Genomic DNA, 19,364 nt, shown 5'->3' on the forward strand with positions numbered 1-19,364 from the left:
TCTTTTTGTTCCTCTCTGCTCCCTCCCCATCGAGGCTATTTGTCATTGTACATTGCGGCCCGGGCAATGGTGCAGCTTTCTCCTGCTCTTAACAGGACTTTAGCAGAGTAGCTCACTAATGGTGCCAGACCTTGCTAAACACCATAGGGAAGGTGATGGAGTAAGTGCTCAGGAGTGGGTGTCTCACACGACTTTCTAAAACTCTTCTTTTGACAGGTCATCTCCCATGCCATCTCTGAACATGTTGAAGATGCAGGTGTCCACTCAGGAGATGCCACACTGATGCTGCCTACACAGACTATCAGCCAAGGAGCCATTGAAAAGGTCATCATTTAGAAATGAGGGCAGAACAGAAGCAGTAAAGGAGAGAAATCACCACCAAAAGCAACCGAAGAATCCTTTAGTTTTTTAAAAAACACTAAGTATGGATGCAAGGCATGCTCCAGGCTAAATTTAACGAGGGATGTTCTTGCCCTTAAGCAGCTGAGTGTTTTAGAGACAATCTCTTTCACTGTGGCTAGAGCCTGTTTGGTTGTATGCTAGTTTAACCTTTAGTGGACATCCAGATCATCCAGGTGACTTGCTTAAACACCCGCTTCCTCCCCTAAATATGATGCCATTAATCTGGAAACTTCTCTGAATTTTGCTTTTCACCAAGTCTCCTAGAGTTATAATAGCCACTGCTCTAGGAATCACATCTAGAGATTGGATACCGCAGGTGACTCTGATAGCTGCGATTGACTTATTGAGAGCCACAAAAAGTGGCGCTTCTGAAGAGTGGTGAGGCAGGCGTGCAGCAGCCACTCGGGAAACTTTGGAACCTGAGTGCTCACTCTTCACTCTGAGCCCCACTTCAAGCCAGCACTTTGGGATATGACTCTTGACCACTCTTTGACAGCAGTTCCTTTAGAGATGACTGCCTCAGCACCCAGCATGCACGGGAAGTTCCGTACATGTAGACCCTGCCATCCTAAGTCAGAGAACTTAAGGGAGGTCAAGTTGGATTGGTCTTTATAGAAACCTATTTTTTTTTAAATTCCTGCTATAAGAATTTGTGCTGGCCTGTATTTGCTTTGGGTGTATTCTGAAGTCCTTTGCTCTAGATTATGGAGGTAATAGAATGTTATTGTAACAACACTAGCATAGGGGTTTTAAAAAATCTTTAGATTTAAAATATGATTCAGTCTTTCATATTAGAGTGAATAAGCACAGACCTCAGATTTTTCCAAGTATTTCTGAGTGAATTTGTCATAAACTGGGCTTCCTTCCATACTCAGTTAAGTTGCTAACACACTCTTGTGTTTATGATGAGAGGAAACATCTTCCTTCCTGTCATCATTGCCAATCTTGGGCATGGAAGCTTCAATTTCTTGCTAGGTAGAGGGTCTCCAACCTGTGATATACACACATGTAAGGCCTCCATGCAGGCAAACACTATTTCTTTCTGGACATAATATATACTCTCTTAGAGTTCAGGGTAACAGAAAAAGCAGCAGAAATCTCCCTGGCTACTTTGCAGGACCATGTATTTTGAGAGCCTGGCCTTTTCAGGTAGGTCATTAGATTGATGTATAGTTTGAACTGTAGTTTCCGGTGTTGGAGGAAGTAAAAAGGAAAAATTTAATTTAGCTTTCTTTGGAAGAAAAGAGTATGTAATTGCAAGAGGAGGACAAATACTCTTGTAAAATATTTGTTCCTTGACCCTTAATATTACCCATTATTGTTACTAACTATTATTATTAATGGTGATCACTACAAAGAGACACAAAGGCCATCTAGACAGAGTTCTGCGTCTCTTTAAGTCTCTACTATGCTCTCAATCATTGTGTCATTGACCTTTCGCACAGGTGAAGGATGCCACACGAAAGATTGCGAAGGCTTTTGCCATCTCTGGGCCATTCAATGTTCAGTTTCTTGTCAAAGGAAATGATGTCTTGGTAAGGATTACTAATGTTCTTGGAGGACTTTGCCGTCTTGTTAGGTTATGTTGGTCAGGTTGGGCTGTGCTCCACCCTGCAGATCTCTGTGACCCTGGACATGGCTCTTCTCTAAGATAGATGTTACATAGTGTATAATGTCTCTCTTCTTTGAAGGCAAGGGCTCATGGTGGCACTGAGATGTCACTCACACAGCTTTGTAAATTACTGAAAGAGCACAATATCCCACTCACAATGAAGTGCATATGGATGTATGAATATCTTACAGTGAACAGCACATGTATTTATAATTTCCTTCTTTGAAGTTTGACTTGATCTTTGCCCAGAGAAAAGGAAGATCATATTTTCAACATATATGTTTTCAACATATATGTTTATATGTATGTATGGAGCACATATTTGAATATTATATCTTATATAGAGAAAATAATAAAAGGCTTCAAGAAAGATTTAATATTGTGAATGAAAGTTTACAGACTAACTCAAATGTTGGTAAGTTGAAGGTAGAGAGGATGTTATACATGGTGATAAGATCATCTACAACAGTGAATAACTAGCACTTTGGGGAGATCCTAATTCATCAATCTTTATGCTTAGAGAAAGTGTTTTTCTAAATGGGGACAGGAATGGAATCTTGGAAAGCCAGACTTGGGCCAGTAAAGTGGCTTAAGAGAAGAGAGATACATGCTGAGGCAAAAAGATGGAAGTCTTTGATCAGCCAGGCTTTAATACAAAGTCACCAGGATTATGGTGGCAATGTTTCAGTTAGGAGTGTCACATTATCCAAACTCTGCATTAAATGAAATGCATCAGAAATATGTAGGGATTGAACCAGGAAATGAGCCATAGTTCAAAGATAATGACCTCCAAAAATGTAAGCAGTGAAGATAAAGGGTTAGAGGAATGAGTTAGAAATAGAAGGAAACTAAGGGACAAAATGAATATTAAGATGGTTGTTACTGGATTTCATCTTCTTCTTCCTTTTGAACTTCTTCCTTAGGTGATTGAGTGCAATCTGAGAGCATCTCGATCCTTCCCCTTTGTCTCCAAGACTCTTGGGGTGGACTTCATTGACGTGGCTACCAAGGTGATGATCGGAGAGAGCATTGACGAGAAGCGTCTTCCCACACTGGAGCAGCCCATCATACCCTCTGACTACGTTGCCATTAAGGTAGCATCTTGTGATGTGTGCCATTTTATAAGCAGAAATGAAATTCTGTAAGCAGAAACTGCCTGTAGATTATTTGCACTTAGAGAAACATCGACCACTATCAAGATCGCATAACCTCAACATCAGCTATAGCCAGGCGGATTGCATCCCATGTTTCTGCAGCCGACTCATGCTGGTGCTGGTTAAGTTCGTAAATCAAAATTCTAGGCAATGTTGTTTAGCACAAGGTTGAACTGTGAACAGACTCCAGGAATTCCTGAGTCTCATAAAAGTGGTTACCCCGAGGGGCTGGTTAAATTCTTACCACCTTGGCTGCCTTTTCTTAGTTTGTACCTTCTTTAGTGGTACAGATTTTTCACTTTGGAAAATTGAAATGACAGTTTGTAGTGGTGCTCTGAAGGTGACAGAATTAAAGTTACATTTCAGTAATCCTTTAACCATAAGGCCACTAAATTCCTCTAGCTGCCTCAGTACATACGTTGTACTCATAATTATGAATACTTTGATGGACCGATATGAGCATTTATGAAATACACAAATACATTTGAATCACTTAGATAAAGCACACACCATGAAATTGATTAATATTGTGAAATGTGGTTAATTTATGTGACATTGATATATTTTGGATGTCTTTAAAGCAGTAGTTCCCAACCTGTGAGTTTGGGGGGCGTTCTTCATATCAGATATCCAGAAAATCAGGCATTTACATTGTGATTTATAGCCATAGCAAAACTACAGTCATGAAGTAGCAATAAAGATAACTTGATGGTTGGGGTCACCACGACATGAGGAATTGTATTAAAGGGTCACAGTATTAGGAAGATTGAGAACTTGTTTTCAAAAGAGTCTGTTCTTATATGCACTGGTAGCTCCAGCCATAGTCTGCTTCTACGAAGACTCCAACTTCTGCTTTAGTTGTAGTAGTGTTTCAGTTGTTTCTAAAAATAAAAAATATAAAGTTAATGAGTTAAAATTCTTTGGATTGTATGGTGTGTTGAGATAGGATCTTATTTGTTTTCATTGTACAAAATTGTACAAAATTCATAATACACATGAATTTTAAATTTGAGATCAGAAGATTTTAGTCAACAAAAATATTTTTTCACTGTAGACTTAAATTATTTTTATTAGTAAATATAGGAAATGTGCTTATTTTTATAAATTGATATACATAGGTAGAAATATGACACAATTCCAATTAAGAGTCACATTTCAAAATGCACTGATTTTACATCTTTTCTTCATAGTTTTCAGTGTATATAAACATTTTTTCAAAGTCCATATTTGTTGTCAATTTTAGGAGACTTAGTGTGGCTAATGGGAAAGGGTCAATAGTAGAACAAAAAAGTGGGAAGTTAGGAGCATATAATAACTTTATTAAGATCATCCAGTAAAATGACCCCAATCCCATTTTCCCACAACTTAGAAAGTGCGGCTATCAATGGAAGAATCGTCTAGACCAGATAAACAGGCAAATGTTAAGAAAAAAATAACTTAGTCCTTAGGAGCCACACTGATAAAGTAATTGAAAAGGAAGTACTTCAGTGTTCTTGCTTGTAAGAAAAAAGACAGAAAAAAAATGTTCCCAAGCAGAATGTTTTTCAAAGCTTTTAAGAGGTATCAACAACACTTTAATGCCTCAGAAGTCAGCTCACAGACAGTCATGTCTGGCAAGGTGGCTTGCTGCAGTTCAAATGAACGAAAGAAGGAGAGGAATGTTCCAAGAGCCTATCAAGGAAAATGTGTTTGAACTCTGTGTTTGGGAGACTCGTGTCCAGTAGAGGTTGTTTGAAATAGTTCCAATACGAATATATGCAGGCCAGATTAGCAGTACTGGTCTAGACTGGTCACAGGGGGATCTGTTTACAGAAATCATTTGTGATTACTTCACCCAACTTTTGGGCAAGGAGTACAAACATCTTCTTGGAACAGAATTTTAAAGCTACTTTTCAAGTCAGATCTTTGGGGCCAAGGCGAGTTTCTTTTTTCTGCCCACACACCCTGGCCTAACGATTCCTTTCATCCCTTTATCTCATGTTTTCATTTCCTTCCCTTTTGTGTCTGACAGGCTCCAATGTTTTCCTGGCCCCGACTGAGGGATGCTGATCCTATTCTGAGATGTGAGATGGCTTCTACTGGAGAGGTAAATATAGTTAATGGTCCATGAGTACTTTTGTTAAGTTGACTTTTAAATCTATGGTTCTATGATCTGAATACAGTCATGGAAGCCAAGTCATCCTTGGCAAGAGAAACATAAAACTTCAGAAGCCTTCACCCTCCCTGGAGGACTCAAAGGTGCAGGAAGCTTGAATTAGAGAGAAGTCTTCTACTTTTTGCCACAAGATGACATTTTTACGTGTGAACCTGGGCATTGAGAATACATGTGTACTGAATTCATTTTCACTGTGAACAACAGTCATGGATTTCTCTAGACATCTGAGTATATCCTGTGCCATTCTTTCTAAAGTCCTCCCATACTTCTGTAGGAACAGAACCCCTGGCTTGCTATGTTTGAAGCAGAGCAGCATGTCTTTACTAGAAATGTGTAGAATGGCATCATTAAAAAGGTCATAGATGTGAATTGTGGAAATTGTGAATTTATGAAATATCACAGCCCACCTTTAAAAGGAATCCCAGGTTCAAGTTCTTGAGGCTGGTCTAAAAGCTATAATGGGACTGGCCACTGGATGTCCCTCTTCTCTTGGGTTGGAATTGTGTCAAGTGAAGGTTTCTTTAAGAATGTGAAATGTGTTTTCTCATAGAGAGCTGTCAGATTCTAGAAAGTTCTCTACATGTCAGTGTCAGGGCATTTTATGAATCACCTAGCCCTTGACAGACATACTTGCTCCCACCTTCAGATTCTCATCTGTGCTCACTGGAGTGGCAACACCAGACTGTGAAGCTTCATTGTCTTTCTTGGTATTAAGGAAAGAATCTAAATAGGAGAATATTTAATTGCAATGAATGCATGATGTTTTATATGGTTGCTTGGTTACAGGCACGCGCTTTGATGAGAAGCCAAGTGGGACCAGGAGACAGGCGGTGAGGGATGAGAGACTGTGGTGATATAGTTACATTCTTAGAAAGTGGCTCTTGATCCTTTTGCCTTGTCTTTTAATTCAGCTGGAAAACAGGCCTAGCTGTGAACTAGGGGTATTACCTTACTTCTGGACAAAGGATGCTGTTTCAGGTTCATTCTGATCCCATGATTCTGTTTTCAGTGGATGCAGAGCCAGAACAAGGAGAGGGCTCTTTCTCTTCTCCTGCTTCACCAGTGTAGCATGATTTTTTCAGGGTTTATGTCTTCTCTGATTCCTACAGTGAGGATAATATGAACCACTTAGAAGCCATTCCTATTTGTTGTCTCCTTTCTAAACCATAAAAAGAATTCTTCTAATATTAAAGTCATATTTCCAAGTGTCATCAAGTATGATGTTTTAAATTCTGTTTCGTAACCGAATACAGAATAATAAATCCAGTTTAGAAATCTCAGCTATGCTTCAAAGACACTTTTATAGTGTTTAAGTGGCTTGTCGTGGAGCGGCGTAAGCACCCAGCTTCTTATCTAATGAAGGGGCATTTTATTTCACAGGAGTAAAGTGAGGATGCAGTCCTGATATTCACAGGACTATTTGACTTTGCTGGGATGCCTGTTTTGGGGACTTGCACTTCTGATCAGACTGCAGGGTTCCTTTCAGTGGAAGTGAGACTCATTAACTTCCACTGACATTGCTCGTGTTGATTGGCCAGTATATGACTGATTAAAATGTTCACCGTGGAGTGAAAAAAGCAGGCGTGTACTTGTGGCCAGCTGAAGGTTATGGTCGTGAGAACTTTCCTTGCCTCGCAAGAGAGAGTCATTTGCTTAAAGAATGAATTCAGCCGTCAGCATTATTTACTATAATGGTGACTCTGAATGTGTGCCAGATGATATGTGCAGAATTGACTCCCATCATGTTAAAATACACCACTTGTCCTCTAGTTATGGTGGCCGTGTGACTTGTAATTACAGTGGACAGAAGTGACCCTAGGGAAATCTCTATAGACCCTGCCAGTTTGTGTTAGCTCGGCATCTTTTTCCTTTTCCTTCCTTATGAGCTGCTTGGGTATCCAGGTCGCATTGCAGGATATTTTGGTTCCATTTATAAAAAGTGATAAAAAAAGAATAAGCTCTTTTGAGATTTTCATGTACTTATTGCCTTTCTTAGGCAGCTTTCTCCTAAGGTGTCTGAGATGATTTTACACCAGTGGGTCAGTAGTTTGTTATCCCTATCATTCCTTATCCAGAATTCATATACTGCTGCCTGGTATACAGGACACATACAGTTATTTAAACACTAACTCACATTAATATTTGGGATTTCACCACATTACACACCAGAAGCTGAGATTTGTATCCAAATAACTTGCAGTACAATCCTGTATGTTGTTCCACTGAGTGTTGTTGAATTGAGAAGGCGTTGCTCATACATTCATTATGCTTAATTAAAAACATGAGATACATCTGTCCTGGCCAGCCATTCAGTCCTTGGATGCTGATTTCTTGGTCTTTGGGAAATACTAATAAAATCTAGAGAAAGAGTTTATCAGTACAATGCTTTTCATTTGTTTTTTTTTCTTCTTTTTTTCTTTCTCTTTCTTTTGTAAGTGTATTAAACTGTTCTTCCCTTTCCTCCTCTTATCTTATTTTTTTAAATTTAATCCTAAACAGGTGGCGTGTTTTGGTGAGGGTATTCATACAGCCTTCCTAAAGGCAATGCTGTCTACAGGGTTTAAGATACCTCAGAAGGGCATCCTGATTGGAATCCAGGTGAGTGGCGTGTGTCTGTGCTCATTCTTAGGTAGCACACTGATAGTGGCTGGGATGTTAATCTGGCACGGAAGTGACGGGGATTGGTTACACGCCTTGGGAAATGGTAACTTATAGAGTGGACATTGGTTCTTATTTTGGCAGTCTCCTGCATCAGCAGCAAATACAAAAGGCAAACTAAGAAACTGAAAGAAAACAGTCTCCAGTGAAGGAGTATGTGCTTTGGAAGGGGCTCCGTTAAAAAAGCAATGGCTCCTTATTCCTTGATTAGGCCTTCTCTCTGGGTTTTTTTTTTTTCTCATTTTTATACATATATTGAGAATGTTCTACAATATACTCTGATCAAACTCACCCTTTGTCCCCTCTCCATCCAGGTCCACTCCTCCTTTCCTACCTCCCCACCTTTGTGTTCTTTATCTTTTTAAACCTCCTAATTATAGTTTGTGCTGTCCATATACTCTTGGATGTAGGGTTTTCAGTGAGGGTGGCCAACCCAACAGGGATTACATTCTTCAAGAAAATTAGTGTTCCCTACCCCAACTACCAGTTAGCCATAACTCCTGAGGTAGATAGGGACTTCATGAAGAAAGGAAAACTTCATGTGGGAATTTGGTCTGGTTTGAGTTTGCACAGCTCTGTGCCTCTTTTTTATGTATATAGGCCAAAGCAAGATGCGATGACTATATATGAATATTTTAACACAATTAAAATAAAAAAAACCATTGGTTTATTGTTGCAAGTCAAGTATAAATATATCTCAGGGTAAAATATAGAATGTCTTGAACCTTTTTGAAGTAATTATTGCAACAGTACTGTATATACATGATTTTTTTTATTTCCTAAAAACATAATTGTATATGCTTCTCAAGTGGTCACTCATTATGACTTGAGATTAGTAATTCTTATATCCTTTGAAAACAATGACTGGTCATATATACCTCCCCTGCTGGGACTTTAATAAGCTCGAAACCTGCATGGCTCCTCAAAAATCAATAAAAGCACAATTAGGACAGAATCAGGTATTCTCAAGCTGGTGGGTGATTATTATGAATGCGGCCTCATTAGGGTGTCTCAATATTAGCAAATTAGGCTTTGGGGACTGGGCAGGTAGTCACTTTAGAGAAGTGACTGGAGACTAAGTTGGGATTTTGCTTTATGGAGGAGGCAGAAGGACAATGATGAGGACTTAGAACGGAGGCTAACAAGATGACTTGTTACGTGAGGCTTAATGACAGTTTGGAGACAAATCACATCATAAGAGTGGCTCATCACGTTATAAATGGGTATTAAGTATTATTAAGTCCCAAGTAGGAGAATATTGGCCCAACTTCCAGGGATGGCTTAAAGTTTAATGTGAGACTTGGGGACATTCAGAGGAGACCATGCCCTTAGCCCTCATCTTCACAACTAATGAAAACACTGCTAACATTTTCAGATAGCCGTTTAAAGAGGCAGTGATGTATAAAATTGTGGCTTGTTTGGTTCCAGTGCTTCAGGGAAATGTGCCGCAAAGTTAATTTGTTCCTATGAAATATTTGTGGGATTTGGGCATCAGTGATCAGAATTTTGCTTTGTAGGGAAAAAGGGGGACTTTATGGTGGGGAGAAGAATATTTTCTAAGCAATGGGATTTTATTAATTAAAATTCTGCCTTTGAATGCATTATTTTTAAAACAATCTTTCATCAGCTACATGAGTTATTACAAAGAATATTTTGTTTGTGTATGAGTGACAATCATTAGGGTTTTAAAATATATCTTTGGTACAAGGTTAAAGGTAGTTTTAAAATGATTTAATGAAATTATATTTACTGAAATATCTACAATGGGGGAAATTGATCAGTACAACAGCAAACCTCTAGAAATAGAAAGAATATAATTTTCTGACTTATTTTATGAGAGGCAAGGAACACCTATCATTTCCAACATTTAATGTTTAGATAGTCTCTGAATGTAATTCATAGTAATTTTTAAAAGTGCTTAGTCGATGACTTACACTGGAAACATGACAGAATAGACTCGGCAGAGAGTCAACAGTTTTAAGTCTTAGGGGCACTATCTCAGCTAGAAAGGGATCTACTCTCCACTCATATTTTCACCCAGACTTCACAGCTTCATGGATCCAGTCACCTGTGTTCTGTATTCAGGACACACTTTGAAAAACCATCTTAACTTCTGATCACTGGGTCAGAAGCATTCATCATAATTCTTTCAAATCTATGATCAGAATAGAAAAGGAGTTAACAGAAAATCATTATAAAAATGAAGAGCAGGGCTGGAAAGTATGTGTAGAAGCACCTGTTTATGGGAGTTACTTAATTAAGTGATGAGAGAAGACTACGATCTACATCTTAGCTTTTTAGGGTGACCATCCTTTTTAGGGTGACCATCCACATCGTATGACCACATCGTATGGTGCTACCAGAGGCTTTACAGAACGGAGCCATATCATTGCTGAGAAATGCCTTTATCTTTCCTTCTCAGAGCAACAGAGAGGATGCTCAGCATCCAATCCCATTTATAGTGAAGGTTTTTTTCCTTGTCACAACCCCTGATTTAAGTATGTGTTCTGGGCAGAAATATTTAATGAAGAGACTTAGATTCACTCAGTTGGTATCACAATTTCCAAGAGAAAACTGGGGGACCAGAGAGAGCCTCACAGTGGAGAGCAAGGTGACTCGGAGCTGGAGAATCTCTTCACTTAGTATGATAGGATGAAAACATTTTAAAAATAAGCATCTATTACTAGTACATTTTGAAATATGTACAGGAATGTGTGTGTGTGTGTGTGTGTGTGTGTGTGTGTGTACACTTGCCTGTATGTGGCATTTTGTTAAATCTATATATCTCTTTCCCATTGTAATCTTTTACTCAGGCACTCTCTTTTGACCCTTCTTATGTCGGATCCCCGGGGGTCAAATCACCCAGGAAGTTTGAAATATTTGTCCCACCAATCTTGTGTACCTAGGATTTAGGAAAAAGGAAGAGTCAGGATGCAGATTTTAACAAAGTCTCTTTGTCGGCTTGGTTGCCACGTGCTCTCGGTCTTTACTAAGAAGCCTTCCACATTCCATAGCTTCTGTAATCTAAGAAGCACAGTCTGGGTTTAGGAGGCAACAGGACAGAGTCGGCTGTGATTTCTCAGCAGTTACTGCAGTCACCTTTCATCCTGTCACGATGTATTTTTAGAGGCTCGAGGAGGCAATCTACCTTGTTTTGAGGGTTTCTAGAACACCCTTTAACAATGAGTGATTTACTCTAGAGGGGATGGAGAGCGCGCTCCGTGTTTCTCCCTCTGATTGGCCTATTCAGTGATTTTGGTGAAGTGGCAAGCACTGGCCTGACGGCCTGACATCTGGGCTTCAGCACTGCTTCGAAACACAAAGCAAGCGTTTATTCGAAAAGATGACTCCAAGTGACATGAATAACCTTTTATCTTCAAAGAGGCATCATTAGGAACAACCACACAGTTGTCAATCCCGCAACCCTGTAGCATCCACAGACATCACTTGGCGTTAACTTGGCTTTCCCTTCAGCGGCCGGAAGTTGGATTAGGGTGAAAAACGATCACTGAAGGGAATAGATTTGTATTCCACGTTCAAAGGGCTTTCCCCTTATTAATATTTCCAAGAACATAAACTACCTTGTACTTTTCACCTCTACCAAGGAGTAGATTCTTACACAGATATTTTCAATCAGCTTTTAAATCTGAGGCTACTCAGATGCAAACTGACAGCGGTAATTTCTTTTTGTAGGGAGGCTGTTTTTATGTGTCACAAGTGTTCAATACATGTTTGATAGAAGTTTATAATGCGACTATGAAAGCCAACACCCCACACCAGAAGGCAGAATGGTTCCCTAGCCAGGAACTGTCAATACTGTCATGTTGGATATTTATCTTTCTCACTTGGGGAACGGCACTGAAACAGCTCCATAATGAGGTTCTGCCTGGCATCTGCAGGTCTTAGAGGACTTGCTGACTTATTTTATTTTAAAGTGGCAGAGAAAAAAAAATTGCATTATGGTATTCCTCCCTCAATGTTTTTCATTGTGACTTTGGTCAAGGTTAATGCATCTTGACCTCACATTGCAAAATGAGTCAAGGATAACACCCACAGCCTTATTTGTTTCCACTCCTAAACTGAAGTGTACCTCAGGAGGACCCAGAGAGTTTGATAACTATCTATATGACTGGGATCCCCATGTGATGCAATCCAAATGGGTGGAGCTTAAAGTTTCCTAGTTTTAATAAGTTCAGACAACACTGATGCTATTACTTTGGGACATCTGGAAAGCACCTTACTTGTAGCAGTTCATTTTAGAGACCTGAAGAAAAATGGGTTATCATGCTATTATTACCCTCGTGTCCTCAGTGGCCTTTTGCTAAGTGAGTGTTTAAGAGGTGGCAAGTCATCAGTTAAGTGCATGATGGATGTACTAATTACCTAGGCATTAACTGAGACCTCTCATTTAGTATAAACCTGAGTCTGTTCTTCCTTTATCAGAAACTCCAAATTTAATGTTACCTAGGAGGGAGACTTGATAAAAGGAAGAGATTCATTTTGCATGTTTCATGCATGTTTCTTATCAAGAAACCTTAAACTAGGAAGCTAATGTAATGGACCATCTCATTTATCCTCTTGCTTGGGAGCAAGCAAGACCACAGGGGTATATTAATGTCCTGATCTTTCTAGTATATATGCCAAGACATCACTGCATACTGCCTTCAATTGTCCTATTGTCAGTCAGTAGGAATTATTCTCTGTTCTCTGTTTTCTCTATTATATTTTATAATTTTATTTTTTTTAATGTAGAGTCATGTACTGATTGATGGTATCTAAATGCATTTGTTCCTGAGTGGAAATATAAAGCTACTGTTTGGGGGCACAGTTACAACTCATGTTCTAGAAGACTGTCATGAATAACTCCTGTGCCTGCCTTAGCTCAGGTTATTCCATTGCATTTATCTTTTCTATTTGCCAATAGTTTCTTCTCATAAAACTGCAGCTCTGGGATTGAGAGGGCAGAATCTACAAAATGATTTTATGTTTGAACATAGTCTTTGGAGTCATTCCCTAGGATTTAGATCTGTTCTCAGAGAACATTTACATGTAAATAGTAGGAGATTTTATGGGTAGAACATCATCAAAATTGTACAAGGATTCTGATATGTTTTTAATTATAATTCTTAGTTTTGGCACTAGAAATAAGATCATATTCATGTTTTTTTCAAACACCACTAATGTGATTTCCAAATCAATCATAAGACATTTACAGGAACAACCACATTATATCATCAGTTAAACAAAACCTTTTCAAGTAAAATCAGCAAAAATGATCTCATTGAAAGAAGAACAGATATGCTTTAAGCATACAAAATTTTAAATTGCTCAAGTCTTAAGGAACTCATGGCAACAAGGTCAAGGTCAGAATTTAATCTGTGGGTAGGTGACTGATCTTTGCTGTATGTCATCCTGAACATGGCCTTGAAACACAAACTCTTAAACACTGGGAATCTTTTGAAGTGGGCAACACATGATGGCAGGGGGCAGGAATCCAGGAAAATGGGGTATAGCTGGGGTCCTAGGAAGGATAAAACTACATACCGATAGAAATTCTGAAAAATGAGCTGGATCATTAGGAAAACCCATGTGGAAATGGATATATATAGTGGGAAAGTTAGTTTGGACTATAATAAATGGAAGAAGAGCCCAGGACTGAATAGTAAGATACAGTGACAGGAATCTAGTCTCTGAAAATCTGGGGAAAAAAGCAACTATCTTAATGTTAATATTAATCAACACTTCTGAGGATGGCTTTTAGCCAAGAAGTGGCTGATTTTGAGTCTTAACACTCTGTAATCATTGCTAATAAATTTTCCCACTGGTCAATGACAATGACCCAATACCACTGTACTGAAAAGATGAGGAGACTCCCTCAAATAAAAGCTAAATTGGAAAACACAAATTCGCGAGCTGTGGAGCCTCAAGAGGTAGGAACTTTATCATCATTCTTTTAGAAGAAGAGAGGCCCAGGGTATTAACTTTTCTGAGCATAGACTTCCTGTGAGCGGCAAAGCTAGGGTTTGATAGGAACTTACTATTTTAGAGGCTCTGAGCACATGAACTTCCAGGATGATCAATGAGTTATGAAAAGTAGTGGAAAAGTAGAATTCCGCAAAAGAGCAGGCTGTTTGGAAGATCAAAACATCCAGGTGCCAGCAGGGCTGTCTCAATGTTCAGACCTTAGCACAGTATCTCCTTAACCAGGCAAAACAAAACAAAGCAAAGCAATCAACCAAACAACAACAATAACAACAGAACATGCACAAAGAGCCTGCATGGCTCTAGACAAAGGTGGTGAGGACTCAACGTGAACGAAGGGGCTTAAAGATAGGTAGGGAGCAGACAACAAGAGGACTGAGATGGACTTTCACCTGCATTGGAGAATAAATAACTCATACCAAGGAAAAAGCAACATATAAGGATTATGTTACCGTGGGAGGGAAACCTTGTTTATAATATGACTAACCAAGACCATGTTTATCTAGAAAGTGAACTCTGGGAATTTCTTTTCCAGCAATCATTCCGTCCAAGATTCCTTGGTGTTGCTGAGCAATTGCACAATGAAGGTTTCAAGGTATACTCTCTTAGATCTTTTGTTTTTTGTTTTTTTAAAAACATAGCTTTTGTTCAGCATTGAAAATTGTCCATACGATAAAATACTGCACAAACAGGAAATCAGACTTCTCAAAGTTTGATTAACTTGGTAATTTCAAAATATCCCCAGAGGATTATTGGTAGTTAATGATTGGTGGATGAGGAGAGTGTCATTTCCTTCAGTGTTATAGCTACTGGTATTTTGTCCTGTCTATCATAAATAACCTTCCACTCACCTTGTAGTGAGAAACTCTAAGTTCAGTGAGTCGCACACAGAAGAAGACAGGAAAATAGGAGAGAACCTGTTGAGAAGAAGGGCTCTCATGAGAGAGAGGAGGATCAGAGAAAGGAATAGGGGTGAAAACAACTACAATTGATTATATAAACCCATAAAACTCTCCAAACAATCAAAGTTAAAAAAAATAAACTTTATATCGACTAAAATAACTAGAAAGGCTAGGTTTAGCAAAAATGACTACAAACTCAATAGTAGTTGTCAGCGCAAAATCTCAGTAACTTTAGATGAAACATAATTAGGACCCTTACACCAGTATATTTCTGGATCTTTTCCTCTTCTTGATTCTGTGTGAGGTCATAGTCTCCAGCTGTTACAGTTACAGGCAAAGTGTCTTTGTAGCAAATTGCTCTGCACACAGCCTGATTCAGTAAAACAAGGTTATTCCCACAGCTCAGGTTGGGCCTATGATCATGGATTTTGTGACTTCATAAAAATAATTTGGCAGCAATGACTAATTTCTTGACAAATGCAGTTTCAACTCTTAAATGTTTAAATGAGACACTTAAGTGTTTCCTTGCCAAAAATATTTACAAATATTTAAAGAATTTGTACCCCAAATTTTGAGTTCAAGTGGCGACTGTTAGCGCCATTCTTCTTCCCATGTCTTTCTCTTCTTGCTATTGTGAGGTCTGTCCCTTCGTTAACAAAGGCTCCTTCTTTATAGTAACTGTGTTTTCTATTGTAAATGCAGCTTTTTGCCACGGAAGCTACATCAGACTGGCTCAACGCCAACAATGTCCCTGCCACCCCTGTGGCTTGGCCATCTCAGGAAGGACAGAATCCCAGCCTCTCTTCCATCAGAAAGTAAGAACTGAATATTCTGTTGTCTGAGTCGTTTCAAAAACAAAAGCCCAAACCCTAAGCTAAAGGAAAAGCAGAAGGTTCATGGTGGGAGCTAGTGCAGTATGAAGGTCTCAACTCATTCGCTCTCAAATCCTTTTAAAAGTGGTTTTAGTTAACAAATTTACAAAAGAACACATTTATGAGTGATAGTTTCATTCTTATAAAAAGTGTTATTACCATAAGTGTGCACCTGTGCTAGAAAGCACCTCTCAGATTTTTCTGGTAAGATTGCTTGACATATACAAGTAAAAACTACAAAGTATTTTATGCAGTGCTTACCATATGTATACATAGATTGTGTATATATATATGTCATATATATACATATATATACACATGATATATATGTATATATATACACACATACACACACATATATATGTACATATATACATGTTGAATGTGCCTAACATATATATGTTATATGTGTGTGATTGATCATCTATATTTCACTGAAGTTGTGTATCAAAGAATTAGTCAATTTATTGAGCACTTGCCACATCGAGAAAACTAAAGTAAGCATTTTGATGATGTTATTAACAAAATGGTTGTTCCTTAGGGCACATTGTCACATGATTTCTGTAAGGCACACTGTATGAGGCTTCAGGAACAGCAGGAAATCTGTTTTTACAAAGCTACACGGGATTAGGGCACAGTAGATCCTTCTATGTTACTCCCGGATGTGACAGATGTTACAGTTTACCCAATAACTATAACATACCAAATTCTATGCACGATGGTATTTATTAAAAGTCAAGAAACCATTTTGCAATGAATGAGAAAATGGCAACATATATATAGACCTTAAAAGCTGCTGCTATGAGCCCCTTGCTTAGAGTTTGGTAAAATGAGTCCAGTTCTGCTTCATGCTTTTGACATTTGAACATCTCATCAGTCCAACAACAGAATGTGACACAGGTTAATTCACAACCAGTTATTCTCATGCTTTCTCTGGCCAGGTTGTGGGGGTCAGACAGAGGGATAGATGCAGTAGTTGGTGGGAGCCTGGAGGTAGCTGGAGGGGTTGCCTCTTCCTAAAAACAAATCTCTCAGATTGTCAATTCTTGCTATATTGCGCAATGTTTTCAAGAGAAAACAAGTTTTGAATCCTGTCAGACTCTTACCAGAGTTCCTTCAAAACAAAATCTAAATTATAATTCCCTGGTGAGTGTAACTTAAACATCTGTGTAAAAGTAGAAAAGAGCAGTCAGAGAGAGAGAGAGAGAGAGAGAGAGAGAGAGAGAGAGAGAGAGAGAGAGAGAGAGAGAGATATTTGTGTTAGCAATTTTGAAGCTAACTATAAAATAGGTGTTGTAAACTATAGGTTTTATTTATTTGTTTTTCTTTTAGGTTGATAAGAGATGGAAGCATTGACCTAGTGATTAACCTCCCCAATAACAACACCAAGTTTGTCCATGATAATTACGTGATTCGGAGGACAGCTGTGGACAGTGGAATTGCTCTCCTCACCAATTTCCAGGTGTGTTTCTTCCTTTATACACAAGCCATATGTAGGTTTTACTTCTGGGTCTCCCTTCAAGAGTGTTAACCACTCCTTGAATCTCTCTCTCTCTCTCTCTCTCTCTTTCTCTCTCTCTCTCTCTCTCTGTCTGTCTCTGTCTCTGTCTCTCTGTCTCTGTCTCTCTCTCTCTGAGAAGAGCAGAGCAGAGATGGATTTTAATAGACTCTAAAACAATGGTGTAAATATGATAGATCACGACCTCACTGAAAAAGTTAGAGATAATCAAAAGCTAGGAATAGGAGAGGTTCTTTTCCCATCCATTCAATTCTCCTGTGAATATAAAGATATAGTATAATATGGAATGAAGATTGGAAGTGCTGTCTCCCTGTCTCCAAGTGAAAGCCACTGCAGGAAAGCAGTAGCCTCTTGATCAAAGGTGCGACTGTAATATACATGCTTCTCCACACCATACCACACACAAAGGACTGTATGAAGCTCACTCCGTTTTATTTGACTATGAGATAGATACCAGAGTTATCACAGAAAGAACCACATATCTGAGATCCACTAATGATCTGTGTATTGTATTTTTGGCCTAAGTAGGTTTTAATCCTCACCGGGGGTAGGGTAAGTGTATTCATGCTGAAGTCTGAACTCTGGAAAAAAGCAACATCACATCTTTCATTCCACACCCCTTTGAAAACTGGGAGCAGAACTTGTGACTTTTCATTCCTGATTCATCCTGCATTCACTTTCATCTCTTGTAGGTTGCTAACATTCTTGACATTTTCTTTCAGGTGACCAAACTTTTTGCTGAAGCTGTGCAGAAGTCTCGCACCGTGGACTCCAAGAGTCTGTTCCACTACAGGCAGTACAGTGCCGGAAAGGCAGCATAAAACAGGATGCTGGTCTGCTGAATTCATCCTGGAGTCAGCATGAGCCACACTGCACCAAAGGGACTGGCCCCAGCCTATCTCCAGAAATGGATGTTGTTGCCAAACTTTATTATGGGTTCCTCTGTTCTTAGTAGTCTGTATCTTTAACCAGTAAATTGTTGTCAGTCACTGTTTCCAAACCATCAGGTTCTTCCCAAGTCATTTGTTCTTCACAAGGAATTCAACCGTTCACACGTTATCTTTTGTAGACTGACTTAACATTTCATGGTGCTGGCTAATAACGATTGAAGTAAAAAAGCTGCTGCCCTATCTCTATACTCTAAACACACTCTTGTATTAAAGTAACTTCTGTCACAACCAGAGCCCACGAAAAGGACAGATTACCATGAAATTTTGTTAAAATAAAGTATGGATTTAATTTATGAATGGCATCATGATGTTGTGTATTGTTATTTTATTATTTTTTTTTTGGCAGTGATTCTCACTTATATAGTCAATCTAGAAATAGCATTTCTTCTTCCCAGGATACACAATGTGAGATTGGATTTCTTTGATAGATCCTTGCTTGAGGTTTTGGAGGGTGTCAGCAGATGGGAGAGAACACAGAAGTGGTTATATTCTTGATATTCTTGTTAGATTTTTAATATAAGTCAAATGAAATGTATAGACTCATGACATTTGCCTTCTGCTCAAATTTTGGAGCACTTTAAAGTTCCTGTTCCTTTTGTATGATAGATTCTGGCAATAGCGTGTATCTCACCTTGCATTCTGCATACAGTACATATTACACATAGGGCCCCATTCCTTTACATGCAACATTTTTTTCTCTCTTTCAAGGTAGCCTTTGTTGCTTTTAAGTGTTTTGGTTATTACAGTACTTTAATTGTGAACTTTTAAATAAAATACCATTAAGTGAAAATGCAGTTGAATTCTTTTTAATTTAACAAAATAAAATACAATAAGTTCATACAAAAAGCATCACTTGGAAGTTGGGCCAGGTGAATCAACAAAGAAGGAAAAGAGACCCTGGAGAAGGCACGAGAATCAGAGACACACTTGTTCACACACTCAGGAGTCCAATGAAAATATTAAAAGCCATAACAAATGTAGAGGACTTGGTGCCGACCTGTGTGTCTGCCCTGCACTTTCTAGTCTCTGTGAGTTTATATAAGTTTGCTCAGTTAATTTAGAGGGCCTTATTCTCCTTGTGTCCTCCATCCCCTCTGGCTCTTACATTTTTCCATCTCCCCTTCTGTGGAGATCCCTGAGCTCTGAAGGGGGGAGATT

General features: G+C 38.8%; 1 protein-coding gene across 1 annotated transcript in view; it reads left to right on the forward strand.

The window, feature by feature from the left end:
- The window catches only part of Cps1 (carbamoyl-phosphate synthase 1), a 105,799-nt gene extending 86,803 nt beyond the window's left edge, over positions 1-18,996 (forward strand). Inside the window, exons 30-38 of the mRNA XM_031368864.1 lie at positions 217-324; positions 1,848-1,937; positions 2,938-3,108; positions 5,180-5,254; positions 7,823-7,921; positions 14,499-14,558; positions 15,568-15,680; positions 17,070-17,199; positions 17,979-18,996. Of these exons, the coding sequence (XP_031224724.1) occupies positions 217-324; positions 1,848-1,937; positions 2,938-3,108; positions 5,180-5,254; positions 7,823-7,921; positions 14,499-14,558; positions 15,568-15,680; positions 17,070-17,199; positions 17,979-18,077 (945 nt within the window). The 3' untranslated portion in view covers positions 18,078-18,996. The remainder of the gene's footprint in view (positions 1-216; positions 325-1,847; positions 1,938-2,937; positions 3,109-5,179; positions 5,255-7,822; positions 7,922-14,498; positions 14,559-15,567; positions 15,681-17,069; positions 17,200-17,978) is intronic.
- The last annotated feature ends 368 nt before the right edge of the window (positions 18,997-19,364 follow it).

Source organism: Mastomys coucha, unplaced genomic scaffold (assembly GCF_008632895.1).
Source record: "Mastomys coucha isolate ucsf_1 unplaced genomic scaffold, UCSF_Mcou_1 pScaffold14, whole genome shotgun sequence".
NCBI classification, from domain to species: domain Eukaryota; kingdom Metazoa; phylum Chordata; class Mammalia; order Rodentia; family Muridae; genus Mastomys; species Mastomys coucha.